Here is a 22,295-nt window from a genome sequence, read left to right as displayed (position 1 = left end):
ACGTATGAACAGAGGATAAAATGGCAACGTACGAACAGAGGATAAAAGGGCAAAGTACGAACAGAGGATAAAATGGCAACGTATGAACAGAGGGTAAAATCGCAACGTACGAACAGAGGATAAAATGGCAACGTATGAACAGAGGATAAAATGGCAACGTACGAACAGAGGATAAAATGGCAACGTACGAACAGAGGATAAAATGGCAACGTACGAACAGAGGATAAAATGGCAACGTACGAACAGAGGATAAAATGGCAACGTATGAACAGAGGATAAAATGGCAACGTACGAACAGAGGATAAAAGGGCAAAGTACGAACAGAAGATAAAATGGCAATGTACGAACAGAGGGTCAAATGGCAACGTACAAACAGAAGTTAAAATGTCAATGTACGAACAGAGGATAAAATGGCAACGTACGAACAAAGGATAAAAGGGCAACATACGAACAGAAAATAGAAAGGCAACATACAAACAGAGGATAAAATGGCAACGTACGAACAGAGGATAAAATGGCAACGCACAGAGGATAAAATGGCAACGTACGAACAGAGAATAAAATGGCAACGTATGAACAGAGGATAAAATGGCAACGTACGGACAGAGGGTAAAATGGCAACGTACGAACAGAGGGTAAAATGGCAACGTACGAACAGAGGGTAAAATGGCAACGTACGAACAGAGGATAAAATGGCAACGTACCAACAGAGGATAAAATGGCAACGTACGAACAGAGGATAAAATGGCAACGTACGAACAGAGAATAAAATGGCAGCGTACAAACAGAGGATAAAATGGCAACGTACGAACAGAGGGTAAAATGGCAACGTACGAACAGAGGATAAAATGGCAACGTACGAACAGAGAATAAAATGGCAGCGTACAAACAGAGGATAAAATGGCAACGTACGGACAGAGGGTAAAATGGCAACATACGAACAGAGGGTAAAATGGCAACGTACGAACAGGGGGTAAAATGGCAACGTACGGACAGAGGGTAAAAATGGCAACGCACGAACAGAGGATAAAATGGCAACGTACGGACAGAGGGTAAAATGGCAACGTACGAACAGAGGGTAAAATGGCAACGTACAAACAGAGGGTAAAATGGCAATGTACGAACAGAGGGTAAAATGGCAACGTACAAACAGAGGGTAAAATGGCAACGTACGGACAGAGGGTAAAATGGCAACGCACGAACAGAGGATAAAATGGCAACGTACGAACAGAGAATAAAATGGCAACGTACGAACAGAGGGTAAAAATGGCAACGTACAAACAGAGGATAAAATGGCAACGTATGAACAGAGGAGAAAATGGCAACGTACGAACAGAGGATAAAATGGCAACGTACGAACAGAGGATAAAATGGCAACGTACGAACAGAGGATAAAATGGCAACGTACGAACAGAGGGTAAAATGGCAACGTGCGGACAGAGGATAAAATGGCAACGTACGGACAGAGGGTAAAATGGCAACGTACGAACAGAGGGTAAAATGGCAACGTGCGGACAGAGGATAAAATGGCAACGTACGAACAGAGGATAAAATGGCAACGTACGAACAGAGGATAAAATGGCAACGTACGAACAGAGGGTAAAATGGCAACGTGCGGACAGAGGATAAAATGGCAACGTACGGACAGAGGGTAAAATGGCAACGTACGAACAGAGGGTAAAATGGCAACATACGAACAGAAGATAAAATGTCAACGTACGAACAGAGGGTAAAATGGAAACGTACGGACAGAGGGTGAAATGGCAACGTACGAACAGAGGGTAAAATGGAAACGTACAAACAGAGGATAAAATGGCAACGTACGAACAGAGGATATAATGGCAACGTACGGACAGAGGGTGAAATGGCAACGTACGAACAGAGGGTAAAATGGAAACGTACAAAGAGGATAAAATGGCAACGTACGAACAGAGGATAAAATGGCAACGTACGAACAGAGGATAAAATGGCAACGTACGAACAGAGGATAAAATGGCAACGTACGAACAGAGGATAAAATGGCAACGTACAAACAGAGGATAAAATGGCAACGTACGAACAGAGGATAAAATGGCAAAGTATGAACATAGGATAAAAGAGGGTAAAATGGCAACGTACAAACAGAGGGTAAAATGGCAACGTACAAACAGAGGATAAAATGGCAACGTACAAAGAGGATAAAATGGCAACGTACGTACAGAGGATAAAATGGCAATGTACGGACAGAGGGTAAAATGGCAACATACAAACAGAGAATAAAATGGCAACGTACGAACAGAGGATAAAATGGCAACGTACGGACAGAGGGTAAAAATGGCAACGCACGAACAGAGGATAAAATGGCAACGTACGGACAGAGGGTAAAATGGCAACGTACGAACAGAGGGTAAAATGGCAACGTACAAACAGAGGGTAAAATGGCAATGTACGAACAGAGGGTAAAATGGCAACGTACAAACAGAGGGTAAAATGGCAACGTACGGACAGAGGGTAAAATGGCAACGCACGAACAGAGGATAAAATGGCAACGTACGAACAGAGAATAAAATGGCAACGTACGAACAGAGGGTAAAAATGGCAACGTACAAACAGAGGATAAAATGGCAACGTATGAACAGAGGAGAAAATGGCAACGTACGAACAGAGGATAAAATGGCAACGTACGAACAGAGGATAAAATGGCAACGTACGAACAGAGGATAAAATGGCAACGTACGAACAGAGGGTAAAATGGCAACGTGCGGACAGAGGATAAAATGGCAACGTACGGACAGAGGGTAAAATGGCAACGTACGAACAGAGGGTAAAATGGCAACGTGCGGACAGAGGATAAAATGGCAACGTACGAACAGAGGATAAAATGGCAACGTACGAACAGAGGATAAAATGGCAACGTACGAACAGAGGGTAAAATGGCAACGTGCGGACAGAGGATAAAATGGCAACGTACGGACAGAGGGTAAAATGGCAACGTACGAACAGAGGGTAAAATGGCAACATACGAACAGAAGATAAAATGTCAACGTACGAACAGAGGGTAAAATGGAAACGTACGGACAGAGGGTGAAATGGCAACGTACGAACAGAGGGTAAAATGGAAACGTACAAACAGAGGATAAAATGGCAACGTACGAACAGAGGATATAATGGCAACGTACGGACAGAGGGTGAAATGGCAACGTACGAACAGAGGGTAAAATGGAAACGTACAAAGAGGATAAAATGGCAACGTACGAACAGAGGATAAAATGGCAACGTACGAACAGAGGATAAAATGGCAACGTACGAACAGAGGATAAAATGGCAACGTACGAACAGAGGATAAAATGGCAACGTACAAACAGAGGATAAAATGGCAACGTACGAACAGAGGATAAAATGGCAAAGTATGAACATAGGATAAAAGAGGGTAAAATGGCAACGTACAAACAGAGGGTAAAATGGCAACGTACAAACAGAGGATAAAATGGCAACGTACAAAGAGGATAAAATGGCAACGTACGTACAGAGGATAAAATGGCAATGTACGGACAGAGGGTAAAATGGCAACATACAAACAGAGAATAAAATGGCAACGTACGAACAGAGGATAAAATGGCAACGTATGAACAGAGGGTAAAATCGCAACGTATAAACAGAGGATAAAATGGCAACGTACGAACAGAGGATAAAATGGCAACGTACGAACAGAGGATAAAATGGCAACGTACGAACAGAGGATAAAATGGCAACGTATGAACAGAGGATAAAATGGCAACGTACGAACAGAGGATAAAAGGGCAAAGTACGAACAGAAGATAAAATGGCAATGTACGAACAGAGGGTCAAATGGCAACGTACAAACAGAAGTTAAAATGTCAATGTACGAACAGAGGATAAAATGGCAACGTACGAACAAAGGATAAAAGGGCAACATACGAACAGAAAATAGAAAGGCAACATACAAACAGAGGATAAAATGGCAACGTACGAACAGAGGATAAAATGGCAACGCACAGAGGATAAAATGGCAACGTACGAACAGAGAATAAAATGGCAACGTATGAACAGAGGATAAAATGGCAACGTACGGACAGAGGGTAAAATGGCAACGTACGAACAGAGGGTAAAATGGCAACGTACGAACAGAGGGTAAAATGGCAACGTACGAACAGAGGATAAAATGGCAACGTACCAACAGAGGATAAAATGGCAACGTACGAACAGAGGATAAAATGGCAACGTACGAACAGAGAATAAAATGGCAGCGTACAAACAGAGGATAAAATGGCAACGTACGAACAGAGGGTAAAATGGCAACGTACGAACAGAGGATAAAATGGCAACGTACGAACAGAGAATAAAATGGCAGCGTACAAACAGAGGATAAAATGGCAACGTACGGACAGAGGGTAAAATGGCAACATACGAACAGAGGGTAAAATGGCAACGTACGAACAGGGGGTAAAATGGCAACGTACGGACAGAGGGTAAAAATGGCAACGCACGAACAGAGGATAAAATGGCAACGTACGGACAGAGGGTAAAATGGCAACGTACGAACAGAGGGTAAAATGGCAACGTACAAACAGAGGGTAAAATGGCAATGTACGAACAGAGGGTAAAATGGCAACGTACAAACAGAGGGTAAAATGGCAACGTACGGACAGAGGGTAAAATGGCAACGCACGAACAGAGGATAAAATGGCAACGTACGAACAGAGAATAAAATGGCAACGTACGAACAGAGGGTAAAAATGGCAACGTACAAACAGAGGATAAAATGGCAACGTATGAACAGAGGAGAAAATGGCAACGTACGAACAGAGGATAAAATGGCAACGTACGAACAGAGGATAAAATGGCAACGTACGAACAGAGGATAAAATGGCAACGTACGAACAGAGGGTAAAATGGCAACGTGCGGACAGAGGATAAAATGGCAACGTACGAACAGAGGGCAACGTATGAACAGAGGGTAAAATGGCAACGTACGAACAGAGGATAAAATGGCAACATACAAACAGAGGGTAAAATGGCAACGTACGGACAGAGGATAAAATGGCAACGTACGAACAGAGGATAAAATGGCAACGTACGAACAGAGGGTAAAATGGCAACGTACGGACAGAGGATAAAATGGCAACGTACTAACAGAGGATAAAATGGCAACGTATGAACAGAGGGTAAATGGCAACGTTCGAACAGAGGATAAAATGGCAACGTACGAACAGAAGGCCACATTTGGACTCAATCATGGAGGTGTGAGGTGAATGAACAGGAAAAGAGGTGAGAAGAGGAAGGGAGGAAACACAGTAATCTGCAAGTGGAATGGGTGAGTAAGGTCAATAGAAGTAGAAGACATCAGGAAAAGGGACGGCGGATGACATGGGAGAACGTTGAACTGTTTGGTTGAATATTATGAGGGAAGAGTGGAAAACAACGGCCTCTGGCAGGTGCTTCTACAGACAGGAGAAGTGAGGAACAAAGGAGTTGAGGTGTGCAGTCAGCCGGGATTTCGGAAGGTTAACCAGGAGGAGGTTTAGTGGAAGAACGCATGCATCCTGGAGGAGCTAGGGAGATTCACAGGAGCAACAGAGCAGAGGGGGCAAGATCGGAGGAGAGGTTGGAGGTAAAATAGAGGTCACTGTACTAAAATTCAGCATCGTTATCTGTCTGATAACCTGGGCACGGATTTGGCTTTGAGCCTCCCTCTCGGCTTGCAGTGTGGTTTGCGTTGTTTGCAGCTCCTGCTTCAGTTCCGCCAACTGGTCCGCCAGACTCTGGGTCTCCATCTTCCGTGATCGCTCTGCCTCGTCACACAAGAAAGGAGCAGCATAAACGTCGTCAATAAACCATTGTCAAGTGGTCCACATTGCTGCACACTTTAGATCAAGTGTATTTTTAAAAAGCCAGAAATAAATAATTATACACTTGCCTGAACCTTTAAGTTTTTTTTATGCCACCGAAGGTGGCCGGAGGTTTTCGGATTTTCCATCTGTCCGTCCGTCCGGGTTAAACCTCGCTTTTCTCAGCAACCATTTGTCCGATCGAGACGAAACTTTCAGGGTGGGAGTGACACCCATGCAGAATGTTTTTATGATAATTGTGACGTCATAGGTCATGTGGAATGGCGGCCATCTTGGATTAAACGCAAATAATTCAAAAAAAATTCTCGGAAACCGCGGAATGGAAAAATTTGAAACTCGGCAAATTGTCAAGTACTCCCAATGGGGAACAAAAGCATGATAATGATGACATCATAGGCGAGGTAGTATACCAGCCAAAAATGTTTTAATTGAGTGCCTTATCCTAAATATATGAAATTGCATGCACATGATCTATGACACATTTGTATTGAAATATTAAATTTATGACATCATTGGTCACATGGTTCAGCAGCCATATTGGATTTAACCTAAAACCTTTTTAAAAAAACATCCTCTCAAACCACCAAATTGATCGACTCAAAACTTTACGCGTGTCATCGACTGGGCATGGTGATTAAAAGTTGATCACGAAAACGTCATCGGTCACATGATGTGGCAGCCATATTGGATTGAAGGAAAATATTAAATAATTATATCTCTGAAACCACTTACCCTATTAATGCAAAATTTTAAAATGTCACCTAACACCACTGTTGCATATAGTTTGAAAATGATGACATCGTAAGTCATGTGGTTTGGCAGCCATATTGGATAGAAAAATGAACCTTATCCGATGAACACGAAACTTCACAAACGCGATCCCCTACCCATACATATGCAGAGTGTCCATTTTTCATGTCATCTGTCACGTGGTTTGGCAGCCATATTAGCCTGAAAGCCAATATTTGAAATCCCTTCTCTGAAACCGCTTCACCGATCAATGTGAAACCTGTCATGTCTGGTAAAAATGTGATACTTGAGAACAGCTGAAGGGATTTAAATCAAACTTGCTTATTTTTAGGATAGTGAACGAGGGCAGCTACCCTCGTTAGCAGTGACTACGCGGAGGCATATTGGTGACGCAGTCACATTGCTCTAGTTTTGAATCAATAAAATATTCCATCAAAAGGCTTGTTTGATTTAAAAAACTGACCATTTGTATGAAACCACTGGTGAACAGCTCTGGCTGGTGCCATCATGGTGTCTTGAGGAATGTAAAAATAAAACTTTATCAACCAACTTTGAAAAAGCAAATAGGACGGAAGTCAGGCACTGTGTGGAAAGTCTGCGACACTTGTAATAGGCCGTGAAAGATGCATGACATCACAGAACCGCAGCTTCATCGTTCAATTTACGAAAACACAAAAAGTTTTTCAATACGGTGTTTCAAATCAAGTTGGTGGCCTGTCTGTAAATTAACTTCCTATGCTCCTCCAGCCGAGCTTCCTCTGCTCTCTCAGCGCACAGACCCTCCCCAACTCCTGCAATATGCACGCGATCTTCCAGGAAGTCCCGCTCGTGCCCCTCTCTTCACCCACTCACTCCCCGCCACCCCCTGGTTAAACTCCCAGAATCCAGTCCAACTACTCAGATCAATTATTTTCTTCTTCTTTTCTCCTGGTAGTGAAACCTCCTTTCAGAGAGGCTGTCCAATTCCACTTTTTTCTCCAGGGATTCAAGCAAGCCATGTCATATCATATCATATCATCCCCCTATTGCTTCCCGTAATCTGAATCACCCCCTTTAATCCTTCCCAATACGACCATCTTACTTTCAGGTTGTTGTGTGTCTGTGTGTGTGTGTGTGTGTGTGTGTGTGTGTCTCTGTGTGTGTGTCTCTCTGTGTGTGTCTCTCTCTGTGTGTGTCTCTCTCTGTGTGTGTCTCTCTCTGTGTGTGTCTCTCTCTGTGTGTCTCTCTCTGTGTGTGTCTCTCTCTGTGTGTGTCTCTCTCTGTGTGTGTCTCTCTCTGTGTGTGTGTCTCTCTCTGTGTGTGTCTCTCTCTGTGTGTGTGTCTCTCTCTGTGTGTGTGTCTCTCTCTGTGTGTGTCTCTCTCTGTGTGTGTCTCTCTCTGTGTGTCGGACGGAATCGGAAAATGGAATCGGGCAAAGAGCGGAACTTTGGAAAATGGAATCGGAAAAAGAGCGGTACTTTGGAAAACGGAATCGGAAAACGAACAGTGGTGCAGTTTAGCAGTACTTTGGTTCTGCATTTAGCAACTCTGTCTGTCTGTCTGCCTGTCTGTCTGTCGGACAATCAAACAAAAAATCATTCCAAACAGGAAATGTACCATATTTGAGGATGTCCTGAAGGACACACACAACAGGCACAAATAACTAATGTAACGTGTTAAATAAGGTGGTGTAAAAGAAGCTGCATCAACGGCGGTAAAATTCCCAAAAAGGTTTTTACTAAAACCTTTAAAATCTTTATTTTATCATATCTGAATTACATCCTTGAACAATGTGGAACACAAATCGTTTTTTTGGACATTTCAAAAACCTTCAATTTAGCAATACTTGGACAAAATATAACGGCATTATATATCATCTCGACCAATCAAATTTACCCCATGCAGACCCCACCCACGTCCTTCTTTCTCAAGACTGTGCGGGGCAAGGTTTTCGACGAACTCCCTATCGTTTAATCCGATGCTGGTGTGACGCAGGCATGATGGACCAAAAATGGATTTCAGAACAGGTGTACATGATAACCAGACAGGCTAGAACATAGCACAGCATAGAGTAGGTGGTCAGTGATTTGATTTGCACAAACTGAGACAGCATAATCGGTGCTGGTCGCAGCAGGCAGGGTGAAGCATCAATGCGTGTGCCGTCCCTCGGAAGGACGTTAAACTAGGCGTTCTGTCTATCTGTCGTCATTAGTTGGTGGACGTTAAATATCCCATGGTGTCCTTCGCGAAGAGTAGGCGAGCTACCGCCAGCACTCTGGATAAATTACAAATTCCTGCTCTAAACTACAGGGGGCGCTGAAAACCACAAAGAAGAAGAAGAAGAAGAAGAAGAAGAAGAGGAAGAAGAAGTAGTAGATTAAGAATAGGTGGACGGAGAAGAAGAAAAAAATAAAAGAAGAACAAGAACTCATAATATAGAGTTGAGAACATGGTGACCGATTCGCAGAGAGCGCAGCTGACAACAATCCTCATAAAGGAGACACGGACCGCTCACCTGATGGATGAGCAATTGTTCACCTCACCTAGTGAATGAGCAATTGTTGTTCACCTCACCTGGTGGATGAGCAATTATTCACCTCACCTAGTGGATGAGCAATTGTTCACCTCACCTAGTGGATGAGCAATTGTTCACCTCACCTAGTGGATGAGCAATTGTTCACCTCACCTAGTGGATGAGCAATTGTTCACCTCACCTAGTGGATGAGCAATTGTTCACCTCACCTAGTGGATGAGCAATTGTTCACCTCACCTAGTGGATGAGCAATTGTTCACCTCACTTAGTGGATGAGCAATTGTTCACCTCACCTAGTGGATGAGCAATTGTTCACCTCACCTAGTGGATGAGCAATTGTTCACCTCACCTAGTGGATGAGCAATTGTTCACCTCACCTAGTGGATGAGCAATTGTTCACCTCACCTAGTGGATGAGCAATTGTTCACCTCACCTAGTGGATGAGCAATTGTTCACCTCACCTAGTGGATGAGCAATTGTTCACCTCACTTAGTGGATGAGCAATTGTTCACCTCACCTAGTGGATGAGCAATTGTTCACCTCACCTAGTGGATGAGCAATTGTTCACCTCACCTAGTGGATGAGCAATTGTTTACCTCACCTAGTAGATGAGAAATGCCTCATTACCTCCGCCACCAAAGGTGGATGGAGGTTATGTTTTCACCCCTGTCTGTCTGTCCGTTTGTCTGTGAACAAAATATCTCAAAAAGTTGTGGACGGATTCGGACGAAACTTGGTGGACTGGTTGGGTGTCTGACAAGGACAAACATATTAGATTTTGGTGAAGATCTGAATATGGATTCGGATATTAGAATTATTTAATTTTTAAAGTGATTCTTCACCATCGAGTGATATGGCCAACCAGGTGGAGGTATGCTCTCCACCGAGTGCCGTTCTAGTTGAGGATACGCAGGTAGCTGTCCCTCTGTCTATCCCAGCACCACAAACTCACCCTCGTTGGTCACCTCGGGGTGACGGCGCGTGGCGTGGATTTGCAGGTACGAGTAGTTCACAAAAGCCTTGTCACAATGCTGGCACTGGGAGGATGGGAAAGGAATTGGGGTTGTACAAGAAAGGTATCACAAGATATTTGTACCTGGGGCCTTTACGTCACGAGGTAAGTGCTGTGATAAATGGCCCATCCTTGCTTATCATCATCATCATCATCATGCCGAGGATGGTTGGGTAGGGGTCACGTGATATCACTGACATTTCAACACGTAAACAGCTTGACCCATCATTGGGCCCCCATAATAAGACTTGAGCCATCATTGGGCCCCCATAATAAGACTTGAGCCATCATTGGGCCCCCATAATAAGACTTGAGCCATCATTGGGCCCCCATAATAAGACTTGAGCCATCATTGGGCCCCCATAATAAGACTTGAGCCATCATTGGGCCCCCATAATAAGACTTGAGCCATCATTGGGCCCCCATAATAAGACTTGAGCTTTCATTGGGCCCCCATAATAAGACTTGAGGATTGGCGATGGGCGAGTGCGGAGCACCTTGTGGTAGTGATTGGCTCCGGCCTGGATGAGCATCTGCTGCGTCGCAATCAGCTTTTTCCTGCGACGAGCTTCTTCACGCACTCCATGAAGATCGCTTTCTTTCTGGGACAGAACCTGTCGGGTCGTCGCCTCGGCCTCACGAGCACGTGCCAGGTCTCCTTGGAGGTTCTCCACACTGCCGGACAGGTATTCCTGCCAGGTGATGAGGAAGGACAGAGGGGATAGGAAATGAGTCAAGCATTTATTAAATAAACGGACAGAAAAATTGAGGTGAGACCATGGAGGACCCAGAATGATAACCAAAGGGGCTTACAGGGCAAGGTGAGACAGATGGAGAAAAGGTGGGACGGAGACGCTAAAGGGGCTTAGAGGGCAAGGTGAGAGAGATGGAGAAAAGGTGGGACGGAGACGCTAAAGGGGCTCCAGAAGGCAAGGTGAGAGAGATGGAGAAAAGGTGGGATGGAGATGCTAGAGGGGCTTAGAGGGCAAGGTGAGACAGATGGGGAAAATGTGGGACAGAGACGCTAAAGGGGCTTAGAGGGCAAGGTGAGAGAGATGGAGAAAAGGTGGGACGGAGACGCTAAAGGGGCTCCAGAAGGCAAGGTGAGAGAGATGGAGAAATGGTGGGACGGAGATGCTAGAGGGGCTTAGAGGGCAAGGTGAGAAAGATGGAGAAAAGGTGGGACGGAGACGCTAAAGGGGCTCCAGAAGGCAAGGTGAGAGAGATGGAGAAAAGGTGGGACGGAGATGCTAGAGGGGCTTAGAGTGCAAGGTGAGAGAGATGGAGAAAAGGTGGACTGGAGATGCTAATGGGGCTTAGAGTGCAAGGTGAGAGAGATGGAGAAAAGGTGGGACGGAGATGCTAAAGGGGCTCAGACGGCAAGGTGAGAGAGATGGAGAAAAGGTGGGATGGAGATGCTAGAGGGGCTGAGAGGGCAAGGTGAGAGAGATGGAGAAAAGGTGGGACAGAGATGCTAGAGGGGCTCAGAGGACAAGGTGAGAGAGATGGAGAAAAGGTGGGACGGAGATGCTAGAGGGGCTTAGAGTGCAAGGTGAGAGAGATGGAGAAAAGGTGGGCTGGAGATGCTAATGGGGCTTAGAGTGCAAGGTGAGAGAGATGGAGAAAAGGTGGGACGGAGATGCTAAAGGGGCTCAGACGGCAAGGTGAGAGAGATGGAGAAAAGGTGGGATGGAGATGCTAGAGGGGCTGAGAGGGCAAGGTGAGAGAGATGGAGAAAAGGTGGGACAGAGATGCTAGAGGGGCTCAGAGGACAAGGTGAGAGAGATGGAGAAAAGGTGGGACGGAGATGCTAGAGGGGCTGAGAGGGCAAGGTGAGAGAGATGGGATGGAGATGGAGAAAAGGTGGGACGGAGATGCTAAAGGGGCTTAGAGGGCAAGGTGAGAGAGATGGGGAAAAGGTGGGACGGAGATGCTAAAGGGGCTTAGAGGGCAAGGTGAGAGAGATGGAGAAAAGGTGGGACGGAGATGCTAAAGGGGCTTCGAGGGCAAGGTGAGAGAGATGGGGAAAAGGTGGGACGGAGATGCTAGAGGGGCTCAGAGGGCAAGGTGAGAGAGATGGAGAAAAGGTGGGACGGAGACGCTAAAGGGGCTGAGAGGGCAAGGTGAGACAGATCTGGAGAAAAGGTGGGACGGAGATGCTAAAGGGGCTGAGAGGACAAGGTGAGAGAGTTGGAGAAAAGGTGGGACAGAGACGCTAAAGGGGCTGAGAGGGCAAGGTGAGAGAGATGGAGAAAAGGTGGGATGGAGATGCTAGAGGGGCTGAGCGGGCAAGGTGAGAGAGATGGAGAAAAGGTGGGACGGAGATGCTGGAGGGGCTTAGAGGGCAAGGTGAGAGAGATAGAGAAAAGGTGGGACGGAGATGCTAAAGGGGCTTAGAGGGCAAGGTGAGAGAGATGGAGAAAAGGTGGGATGCAGATGCTAGAGGGGCTTAGAGGTCAAGGTGAGAGAGATGGAGAAAAGGTGGGACGGAGATGCTAAAGGGGCTTGGAGGGCAAGGTGAGAGAGAAGGAGAGAAATTGCCGTTCTGGTGCATCATACACCACTTGCAGGTGGGGGACGGAAAGCCGGCTGTCTCGTGCTACTCTATCTTTGCAGGTGGGGGACATAAAGCCGGCTGTCTCGTACTACTCTATCTTTGCAGGTGGGGGACATAAAGCCGGCTGTCTCGTACTACTCTATCCTTGCAGGTGGGGGACGTAAAGCCGGCTGTCTTGTACTACTCTATCCTTGCAGGTGGGGGACGAAAACCCGGCTGTCTCGTACTACTCTATCCTTGCAGGTGGGGCACGTAAAGCCGGCTGTCTCGTACTACTCTATCCTCGCAGGTGGGGGCACGTAATGCTGGCTGTCTCGTACTACTCTATCCTTGCAGGTGGGGGACATAAAGCCGGCTGTCTCGTACTACTCTATCTTCGCAGGTGGGGGACATAAAGCTGGCTGTCTCATACTACTCTATCCTTGCAGGTGGGGGACATAAAGCCGGCTGTCTCGTACTACTCTATCCTTGCAGGTGGGGGACGTAAAGCCGGCTGTCTCGTACTACTCTATCCTTGCAGGGACGACGGGACGACGACGACGTAAAGCCGGCTGTCTCGTCTGCATTCGGGAAGGAGACGTTCAGACCCCACGGTACCTTTCAAAAGGCGTATGCCATTGTGTACCGGTGCCCTAACTGCACGATTTGGATACAGCACGGGCACGACGGGCCAAAGGCCCTTTTCTCACGTCTCGAAGTGCCGACGGTACCTGCTGCGATAGACGTGCGGGGATCGAGTCGGCCTGGATGTACCTGGGAGTACAGCAGGTACTGGACCGTGAGTTGCGCCAGACCGATGAAGTTCAGCATCGCCGGGTCCAAGCCCCGTCCGCAGTGCTGGCAACGTTCGTCTCCGAGCTCGGTGTAAGCCACCATGGAGACGTGCTCCTGCAGCTCGGACACGTCCACGTCCCGAGCCACCTTGTCCACGTCCACGGCGGCCAATCGCCTCCAGTCGGGCTTGGGGCCGGGCCCGGGCGGGAAGGAGAACGCGGCGGGATCTGCAGGACCGAGACGAGGCGTCCAGGAGGGATCGTCCTTAGGCCACGGTCGTTGGTGCGATCCACGGAGCACAGGCATGACCAGGCCGCAGCGACGGGTAGCAACCGGACGCTTTGAGTTTGAGTGAAGGTTGAGGAGGAGGAGGAGGAGGAGGAGGAGGAGGAAGGCGGGGGCGGAGGAGGAGGGAGGCGGAGGAGGAGGAGGAGGAGGAGGAGAGGAGGAGGGGACGAGGATGGGACGACGAGGAGGGGGACGAGGAGGAAGGGGAGGAGGAGGGGGAGGAGGATGAGGAGGAAGAATAGGAAGAGGAGGAGGAAGAAGGTGAGGAGGATGAGGTGATACTATTACTAATGGTGAGGAGGAAAGAGGTGGTTTACATGAACGTTGTTATTTTAATAATAACGACGAGGTTCTCCTCATTGCTTTACTCCATTCCCGTTCTCTCTCCTCGTGAAAACTCTAAACAGTCTGGATTTAAAATGTTCGTAAACTGCTCCTGACGCTTAAACGGAGTTTTAAACATCGATAAGTAAAACAGGAAATTATAAAACTGTTCACATTTACAAATTATCTTAATCTATAACGATTTATTAACTACTACACGTCTACACCAATTTATCATCTCACTTATCATGGTTCCGTTCCTCGGCAACGGCGTCGTGGGCGTGGTTACGTCTGTGGGCGGGTTTTCGTCAGTGGGCGGGGTTACGTCTGTGTGGGTTTTGCACGGTGGTTACGTCTGTGTGGGTTTTGCACGGTGGTTACGTCTGTGTGGCTTTTGCACGGTGGGCGGGGTTACGTCGGTGGGCGGGGTTACGGCAGTGGGCGGGTTTAACACGGTGGGCGGGGTTATGCCAATGAACGGATTTATGAGCTGTGGGTGGCTTTGTACTTGTCGATGGGTATAGACCTGTATGTGGGGTTATACCTGTGGCCAGGTTTATAACAATGAGCAGGTGTACGTCTGACGGCAGGGATTGAGCATGTGGGTAAAGTTACGTACAGACAGGTGTATCGGTATGAATCGATTATTTATCTGGAACACAAAAGGCATGACAATTACCTTCACCACAAAAGGTGGGCGGAGGTTATGATTTCACCCCGTCTGTCTGTCTTTGCAGGATATCTCAAAATGTTATGGACGGATTCGGACAAAACTTGGTGCACGAGTTGGGTAAGCGACAAGAACCAGCAGATTCGATTTTGGTCCAGGTCCGAATCCAGATCCGGCCGATCAGTAGGAAACAAAACAAAGGTGGACAAGATGATGGGGTGGAGAGGATGCATGGGGTGGACAAGATGGATACAGAATGGAACTCCGGAGGAAAAACTGGGAATTTGGAAGGAGGAGGGATTGGGGTAACGATGGTAGAAAAGATCATGGATTTTGATTGGCGACGATCTGAGATGGTGGTGAGCAGTTGTCTTGAAGACCTGGAGGGAATAATGACATTGAAGAGTATGTGGTAGTTCCACAGGTTGAGAAAAAGATGAACGATTGAGTTGAGGTGAGTACTGATTGTGGATTTTGGGAGTTTCACCAGAAGGAAACCTGGGGCATGCAGAAACCTGGGGGAAACGCCTGCAAAAACGCAAAGCACGGAAGAGATGCAATAGAAAGGAGGCAGTAGAAGACAGAGACCACCGACCTGTTTGTGATAGGCCCATGGACTCAGCTTCGTCGTGGGATATTCCAATATTCTTGAAGACCTTGTTTCCATGGCGTCAAACTGAGCAGGTTGTGAGACAAGGGCGTCAGCCCAGAGGGGAGAGCAGTATTCCATCAAGCTGCGTGTGAAGGCCTTGCGGGTGGATAGGAGTTCAGGTGTGCCAAGGAAGGATTTTGTACGACGGAGGATACCCAGTCAAACCAGGGAACCTCCAAAGTCAGCCGCCCAGTTTCACCGAACAAACTAGTAGCCTGCCCATCGCGCTTCAAGGGCGAATCACAATAGCTGGATCACAGCGCGCCGGCCAATCAGCATGGCGGGGTGCCAAAACCCGACGTAATTGGTGACAGAAGTGAAGACAATAACATCCCCAGTAGCACAGTTTGTAACCAGTTAGTTCCGAGGGAGAGGAGAAAGAGATCGAGTAAGCTCTGAGTTGGAGTACGAGTTCACGTTGTAAAACAGTTGGAGTTTAGTTCTGAGCTAGAGCGAGAGAGGGACTCGAGTTGAGTCTGGAGAGCGGAAGTTCAGTGTCAGGTCCGAGCATCATTCTCGAGCATCAGTTCAAAGAGTCAAGGTGAACCATGCCAGGCACTTAGGGGAACGCGACAATGAGAAGTACCAGGCTGAACGATAATGGAGCCGTGGTTTTCCAGGCGTGGTTTCCACCTCCTTCCTGACCAAATCTCCTCAGAACTCACTCCTCTTCTGACACATCTTTTACACACACACACACACACCTAATATCTTTCAGCGCACACACCTCATCGATTCACACTGGTGTGGAGCGGCAACCGAATCCACAAGTTATTTTCGGAGCTCGCATTACACGCAACCACATACACCGCACCTCACATCTGCACTTCTCCATCACCCACACCATACACATCGTTCGTTACGGGTGAGGGCCAGGGTCGACACCATACCCCCACCTACTTTGCTTTATCCGTCTATCACTCTTGCTACCTGGAATGATTGAGGCACCTGTGTGTGTAGATTCCAGGTAAGATGAATGATTAAGGGGCTTATTCTCTCTTTGTGACCCTGCTTTTACTCTGTACATAACTGTTTGTAAATACCTGTCTTTTGTTGAACATGAACAATCATTTCCAACCTGCCCGATTGTCTCTTTTTCTATTGGTTAGAGTTAGACAGAGTATGTTTGATAGGGGTTGGGAGTTCTGTCCCGCTGTTTCGCTACGATCGTAGACGACCCAGCATCCCACTTACGGTTCAGCTCAGCATTTATGATTTGTAGTCGTGCGGCGTGGAGAGCGCGGTTCCCTATCTGGGGGGATTAATTTGCCGGGAAGGTAATGCAGGAATTGGACGCGTGGACCCTACCCTAACTAGTCAATCCCACTTACGGTTCAGCTCAGCATTTATGATTTGTAGTCGTGCGGCATGGAGAGCGCAGTTCCCTATCTGGGGGGACTAATTTGCCGGGAAGGTAACGCAGGAATTGGACAGGGGGACCCTACCCTAACTCGTCATCTCAGACGGCGTCCATGGTTGCTTAGCAACCCGTCGTGCCACGTAGTTATCTGTGGCTCATCGGTAAGCGGGTCGAGAAGCCCTCGTGACCCGGCCGGCAAACCCCGAACTTTGCGCGATGGGGACCCAGAATTCTTGCGTTTAATATACCCCACCGGCCACCACTATATGGCAACCACATATGATCGTCTAGGCAAACCCCAAATGCCTCAATCAGATTGAGAGACCGACATCCCGAGGATTTCCCAACCAGCACCAACATTCCGATAACGTCCAGGCAAACACGAGTGACCTTGACCCAGTAACCTCCACCTTCGGGTCATCCTACTATATTAAATAAGGCAATGTCTGTATGTCTGTTCCTCATCGACTTGAAAATGTCTTGGTCTACGTCCCCCAAATTTAGCATTCGGGCTTGGTGTACCCAGGATCAAGAGATGGGCCTTAAATCAATCCCTACACCCCTCCCTACCACCAATGACATGTCCATAAATGTTTCTGAGTGGATTTGAACCGGTAGGTTTATCAAGATGAATTTATTTGTTGTTGATTTTTTGACGTCAACCTTCACTCCTTCAATCAGTCACATTCAGGCCGAACCGCTTGAGGTCGCTGCGGATCAGATGTCCAGGCTGGTTCAGGTCGTCGCCAGCGACGCCAGAGCGCAGCGAGCCTGAAACAAATATCCTGAGAAGGAAATCGAAGTCCCCACCGAAGGTGCACACCCCGATTACAGGGTGCATGTCTCCCCCCCAAATGGGTTTTTGATTTAAGAGCATGAGCTCACATCGCCACGACCGCAGCCTGTTTGACGAGCTATAGGTAGTTGGCTTTTGTACTTGCACCGAGATAAGCAGTTGATGACACAGGAAGAGCCTTTTTAATCGAACTGGGTGTGGAGTTTGTGTTGGGAGTGAAAAAGTGACAATCCTCAACAGTCATCATGGGGTAAGGGGGCGGGGGAGTACTTAAACATGTGAGATATAACCCCATCCCCTCCCTCATGGACATTGATGACAGACAAAGCCAATCTTTAATTAAACAAGGGCCAGATATTCAATGCATTCCCAGGGGTGGGTGGTATGACGTGTTCTATCACATTATATCTCAATCTGAAAGAGATTGTTCAACGAAGTTGACGATTTACTTTGTGCCTTATATCTGAATACTTCATGTTGGCATCTTCTCATGGTGTGATTTGTAGCCCCATGAGCCCAACATCATACACGATGTATGGACAAGGCCTATCATGGCCTTCAAAAACCTCATGCCACCCCCTCAAACCTTCCACCTAACCACACCCTGTAAATGCTTCCCCCACAACCCACACACAAACCAGCCCCGGCACCCCTCCACACACACAAACCATCCCCCGCACCCCTCCACACACACAAACCATCCCCCGCACCCCTCCACACACACAAACCATTCCCCCGCACCCCCCACACACACACACACAAACCATTCCCCCGCACCCCACACACACACAAACCATTCCCCCGCACCCCACACACACACAAACCATTCCCCCGCACCCCACACACACACAAACCATTCCCTGCACCCCACACACACACAAACCATTCCCCGCACCCCACACACACACAAACCATTCCCCACACCCCCCACACACACAAACCATCCCCCACACCCCACACACACAAACCATTCCCCACACCCCACACACACACAAACACAAACCATTCCCTGCACCCCACACACACACACAAACCATTCCCTGCACCCCACACACACAAACCATTCCCCACACACACACAAACCATTCCCCGCACCCCACACACACACACACACACACAAACCATTCCCCGCACCCCACACACACACAAACCATCCCCAGCACCCCACACACACAAACCATCCCCCGCACCCCACACACAAAAACCATCCCCCGCACCCCACACACAAACCATCCCCCGCACCCCACACACACACAAACCATTCCCCGCACCCCACACACACAAACCATTCCCCGCACCTCCACACATAAACCTAACCCGCACCTCACACACACACAAACCATCCCCCGCACCCCACACACACAAACCATTCCCCGCACCCCACACACACAAACCATTCCCCGCACCCCACACAAACAAACCATTCCCCGCACCCCACACACACAAACCATTCCCCGCACCCCACACACACAAACCATTCCCCGCACCCCACACACACAAACCATTCCCCGCACCCCACACACACAAACCATTCCCCGCACCCCACACACACAAACCATTCCCCGCACCCCACACACAATCCATTCCCCACACCCTACACACACAAACCATTCCCCGCACCCCACACACAAACCATTCCCCCGCACCCCACACACACACAAACCATTCCCCGCACCCCACACATACAAACCATTCCCCGCACCCCACACACACAAACCATTCCCCGCACCCCACACACACAAACCATTCCCCGCACCCCGCACACATACAAACCATTCCCCACACCCCACACACACACAAACCATTCCCCACATACACACAAACCATTCCCCACATACACACAAACCATTCCCCGCACCCCACACATGCACAAACATCCCCCGCACCCCCCACACACAAACCATTCCCCCGCACCCCACACACACACAAACCATTCCCCGCACCCCACACACACAAACCATTCCCCGCACCCCACACACACACACACAAACCATTCCCCGCACCCCCCACACACAAACCCTTCCCCACACACACACACAAACCATTCCCCGCACCCCACACACACCCAAACCATCCCCCGCACCACACACACACAAACCACCCCCCGCACCCCACACACACAAACCATTCCCAGCACCCCACACACACACAAACCATCCCCCGCACCCCACACACACAAACCACCCCACGCACACAAACCACCCCACGCACACAAACCACCCCCCGCACACAAACCACCCCCCGCAAACAAACCATTCCCCACACCCCTCCACACACACAAACCATCCCCCGCACCCCCCCCCCCACACACAAACCATCCCCCGCACACCACACACACACACAAACCATTCCCCGCACCCCACACACACAAACCATTCCCTGCACCCCACACACACAAACCATTCCCCGCACCCCACACACACACAAACCATTCCCCACACCCCACACACACACAAACCATTCCCCACACACACACACAAACCATTCCCCGCACCCCACACACACACAAACATCCCACACACAAACCACCCCCCTGCACCCCACACACACACAAACCATTCCCCGCACCTCCACACATAAACCTAACCCGCACCTCACACACACACAAACCATCCCCCGCACCCCACACACAAACCATTCCCCACACCCCACACACACAAACCATTCCCCGCACCCCACACACACAAACCATTCCCCGCACCCCACACACACAAACCATCCCCCACACCCCACACACACAAACCATCCCCCACACCCCACACACACAAACCATTCCCCCCACACACACAAACACAAACCACTCCCCGCACCCCCACCCCCACACACAAACCATTCCCTGCACCCCACACACACACACAAACCATTCCCCGCACCCCCCACACACAAACCATTCCCTGCACCCCACACACACACACAAACCATTCCCTGCACCCACACACACAAACCATTCCCCGCACCCCCCCCCACACACACACACACACAAACCATTCCCCGCACCCCCCACACACAAACCATTCCCTGCACCCCACACACACACACAAACCATTCCCCGCACCCCCCACACAAAAACCATTCCCTGCACCCCACACACACACACAAACCATTCCCTGCACCCACACACACAAACCATTCCCCACACACACACAAACCATTCCCCGCACCCCACACACACACACACAAACCATTCCCTGCACCCACACACACAAACCATTCCCCACACATATACAAACCATTCCCCGCACCCCACACACACACACATAAACCATCCCCCGCACCCCACACACACAAACCATCCCCCGCACCCCACACACACAAACCATCCCCCGCACCCCACACACACAAACCATCCCCCGCACCCCACACACACAAACCATCCCCCGCACCCCACACACACAAACCATCCCCCGCACCCCACACACACAAACCATTCCCCGCACCCCACACACACAAACCATTCCCCGCACCTCCACACATAAACCTAACCCGTACCTCACACACACACAAACCATCCCCCGCACCCCACACACAAACCATTCCCCGCACCCCACACACACAAACCATTCCCCACACCCCACACACACAAACCATTCCCCACACCCCACACACACAAACCATTCCCCGCACCCCACACAAACAAACCATTCCCCGCACCCCACACACACAAACCATTCCCCGCACCCCACACACAATCCATTCCCCACACCCCACACACACAAACCATTCCCCGCACCCCACACACAAACCATTCCCCCGCACCCCACACACACACAAACCATTCCCCGCACCCCACACATACAAACCATTCCCCGCACCCCACACACACAAACCATTCCCCACACACACAAACCATTCCCCGCACCCCGCACACACACAAACCATTCCCCGCACCCCGCACACACACAAACCATTCCCCACACCCCACACACACACAAACCATTCCCCACACACACAAAAACCATTCCCCGCACCCCACACACACACAAACATCCCCCGCACCCCCCCCCCCACACACAAACCATTCCCCGCACCCCACACACAAACCATTCCCCGCACCCCACACACAAACCATTCCCCGCACCCCACACACACACAAAAAATTCCCCGCACTCCACACATACAAACCATTCCCCGCACCCCACACACACAAACCATTCCCCGCACCCCACACACACAAACCATTCCCCCGCACCCCACCCACACACAAACCATTCCCCGCACTCCACACATACAAACCATTCCCCGCACCACACACACACAAACCATTCCCCGCACCCCACACACACAAACCATTCCCCGCTCCCCGCACACACACAAACCATTCCCTGCACCCCACACACACAAACCATTCCCCGCACCCCACACACACACACACAAACCATTCCCCGCACCCCACACACACAAACCCTTCCCCACACACACACACAAACCATTCCCCGCACCCCACACACACCCAAACCATCCCCCGCACCCCACACACACAAACCACCCCCCGCACCCCACACACACAAACCATCCCCCGCACCCCACACACACAAACCACCCCACGCACACAAACCACCCCCCCCCCCCGCACACAAACCATTCCCCACACCCCTCCACACACACAAACCATCCCCCGCACCCCTCCACACACAAACCATCCCCCGCACACCACACACACACAAACCATTCCCCGCACCCCACACACACAAACCATTCCCTGCACCCCACACACACAAACCATTCCCCGCACCCCACACACACACAAACCA

At 49.3% G+C, this 22,295-nt stretch overlaps 1 protein-coding gene across 1 annotated transcript in view; it reads right to left on the bottom strand.

The window, feature by feature from the left end:
* The window catches only part of LOC137427308 (uncharacterized), a 68,536-nt gene extending 54,740 nt beyond the window's left edge, over positions 1-13,796 (bottom strand). Inside the window, exons 1-4 of the mRNA XM_068116719.2 lie at positions 13,434-13,796; positions 10,621-10,815; positions 10,064-10,148; positions 5,664-5,788 (exon numbers count right to left, since the gene is read on the bottom strand). Of these exons, the coding sequence (XP_067972820.2) occupies positions 5,664-5,788; positions 10,064-10,148; positions 10,621-10,815; positions 13,434-13,760 (732 nt within the window). The 5' untranslated portion in view covers positions 13,761-13,796. The remainder of the gene's footprint in view (positions 1-5,663; positions 5,789-10,063; positions 10,149-10,620; positions 10,816-13,433) is intronic.
* Positions 13,797-22,295: the final 8,499 nt, after the last annotated feature.

The sequence above is a fragment of the Myxine glutinosa genome, chromosome 5, assembly GCF_964187855.1.
Source record: "Myxine glutinosa chromosome 5, kmMyxGlut1.1, whole genome shotgun sequence".
Classification (NCBI taxonomy): domain Eukaryota; kingdom Metazoa; phylum Chordata; class Myxini; order Myxiniformes; family Myxinidae; genus Myxine; species Myxine glutinosa.
The sequence above is the reverse complement of the archived record's forward strand: the minus strand, read 5'-3'. Positions and strand labels throughout refer to the sequence as shown.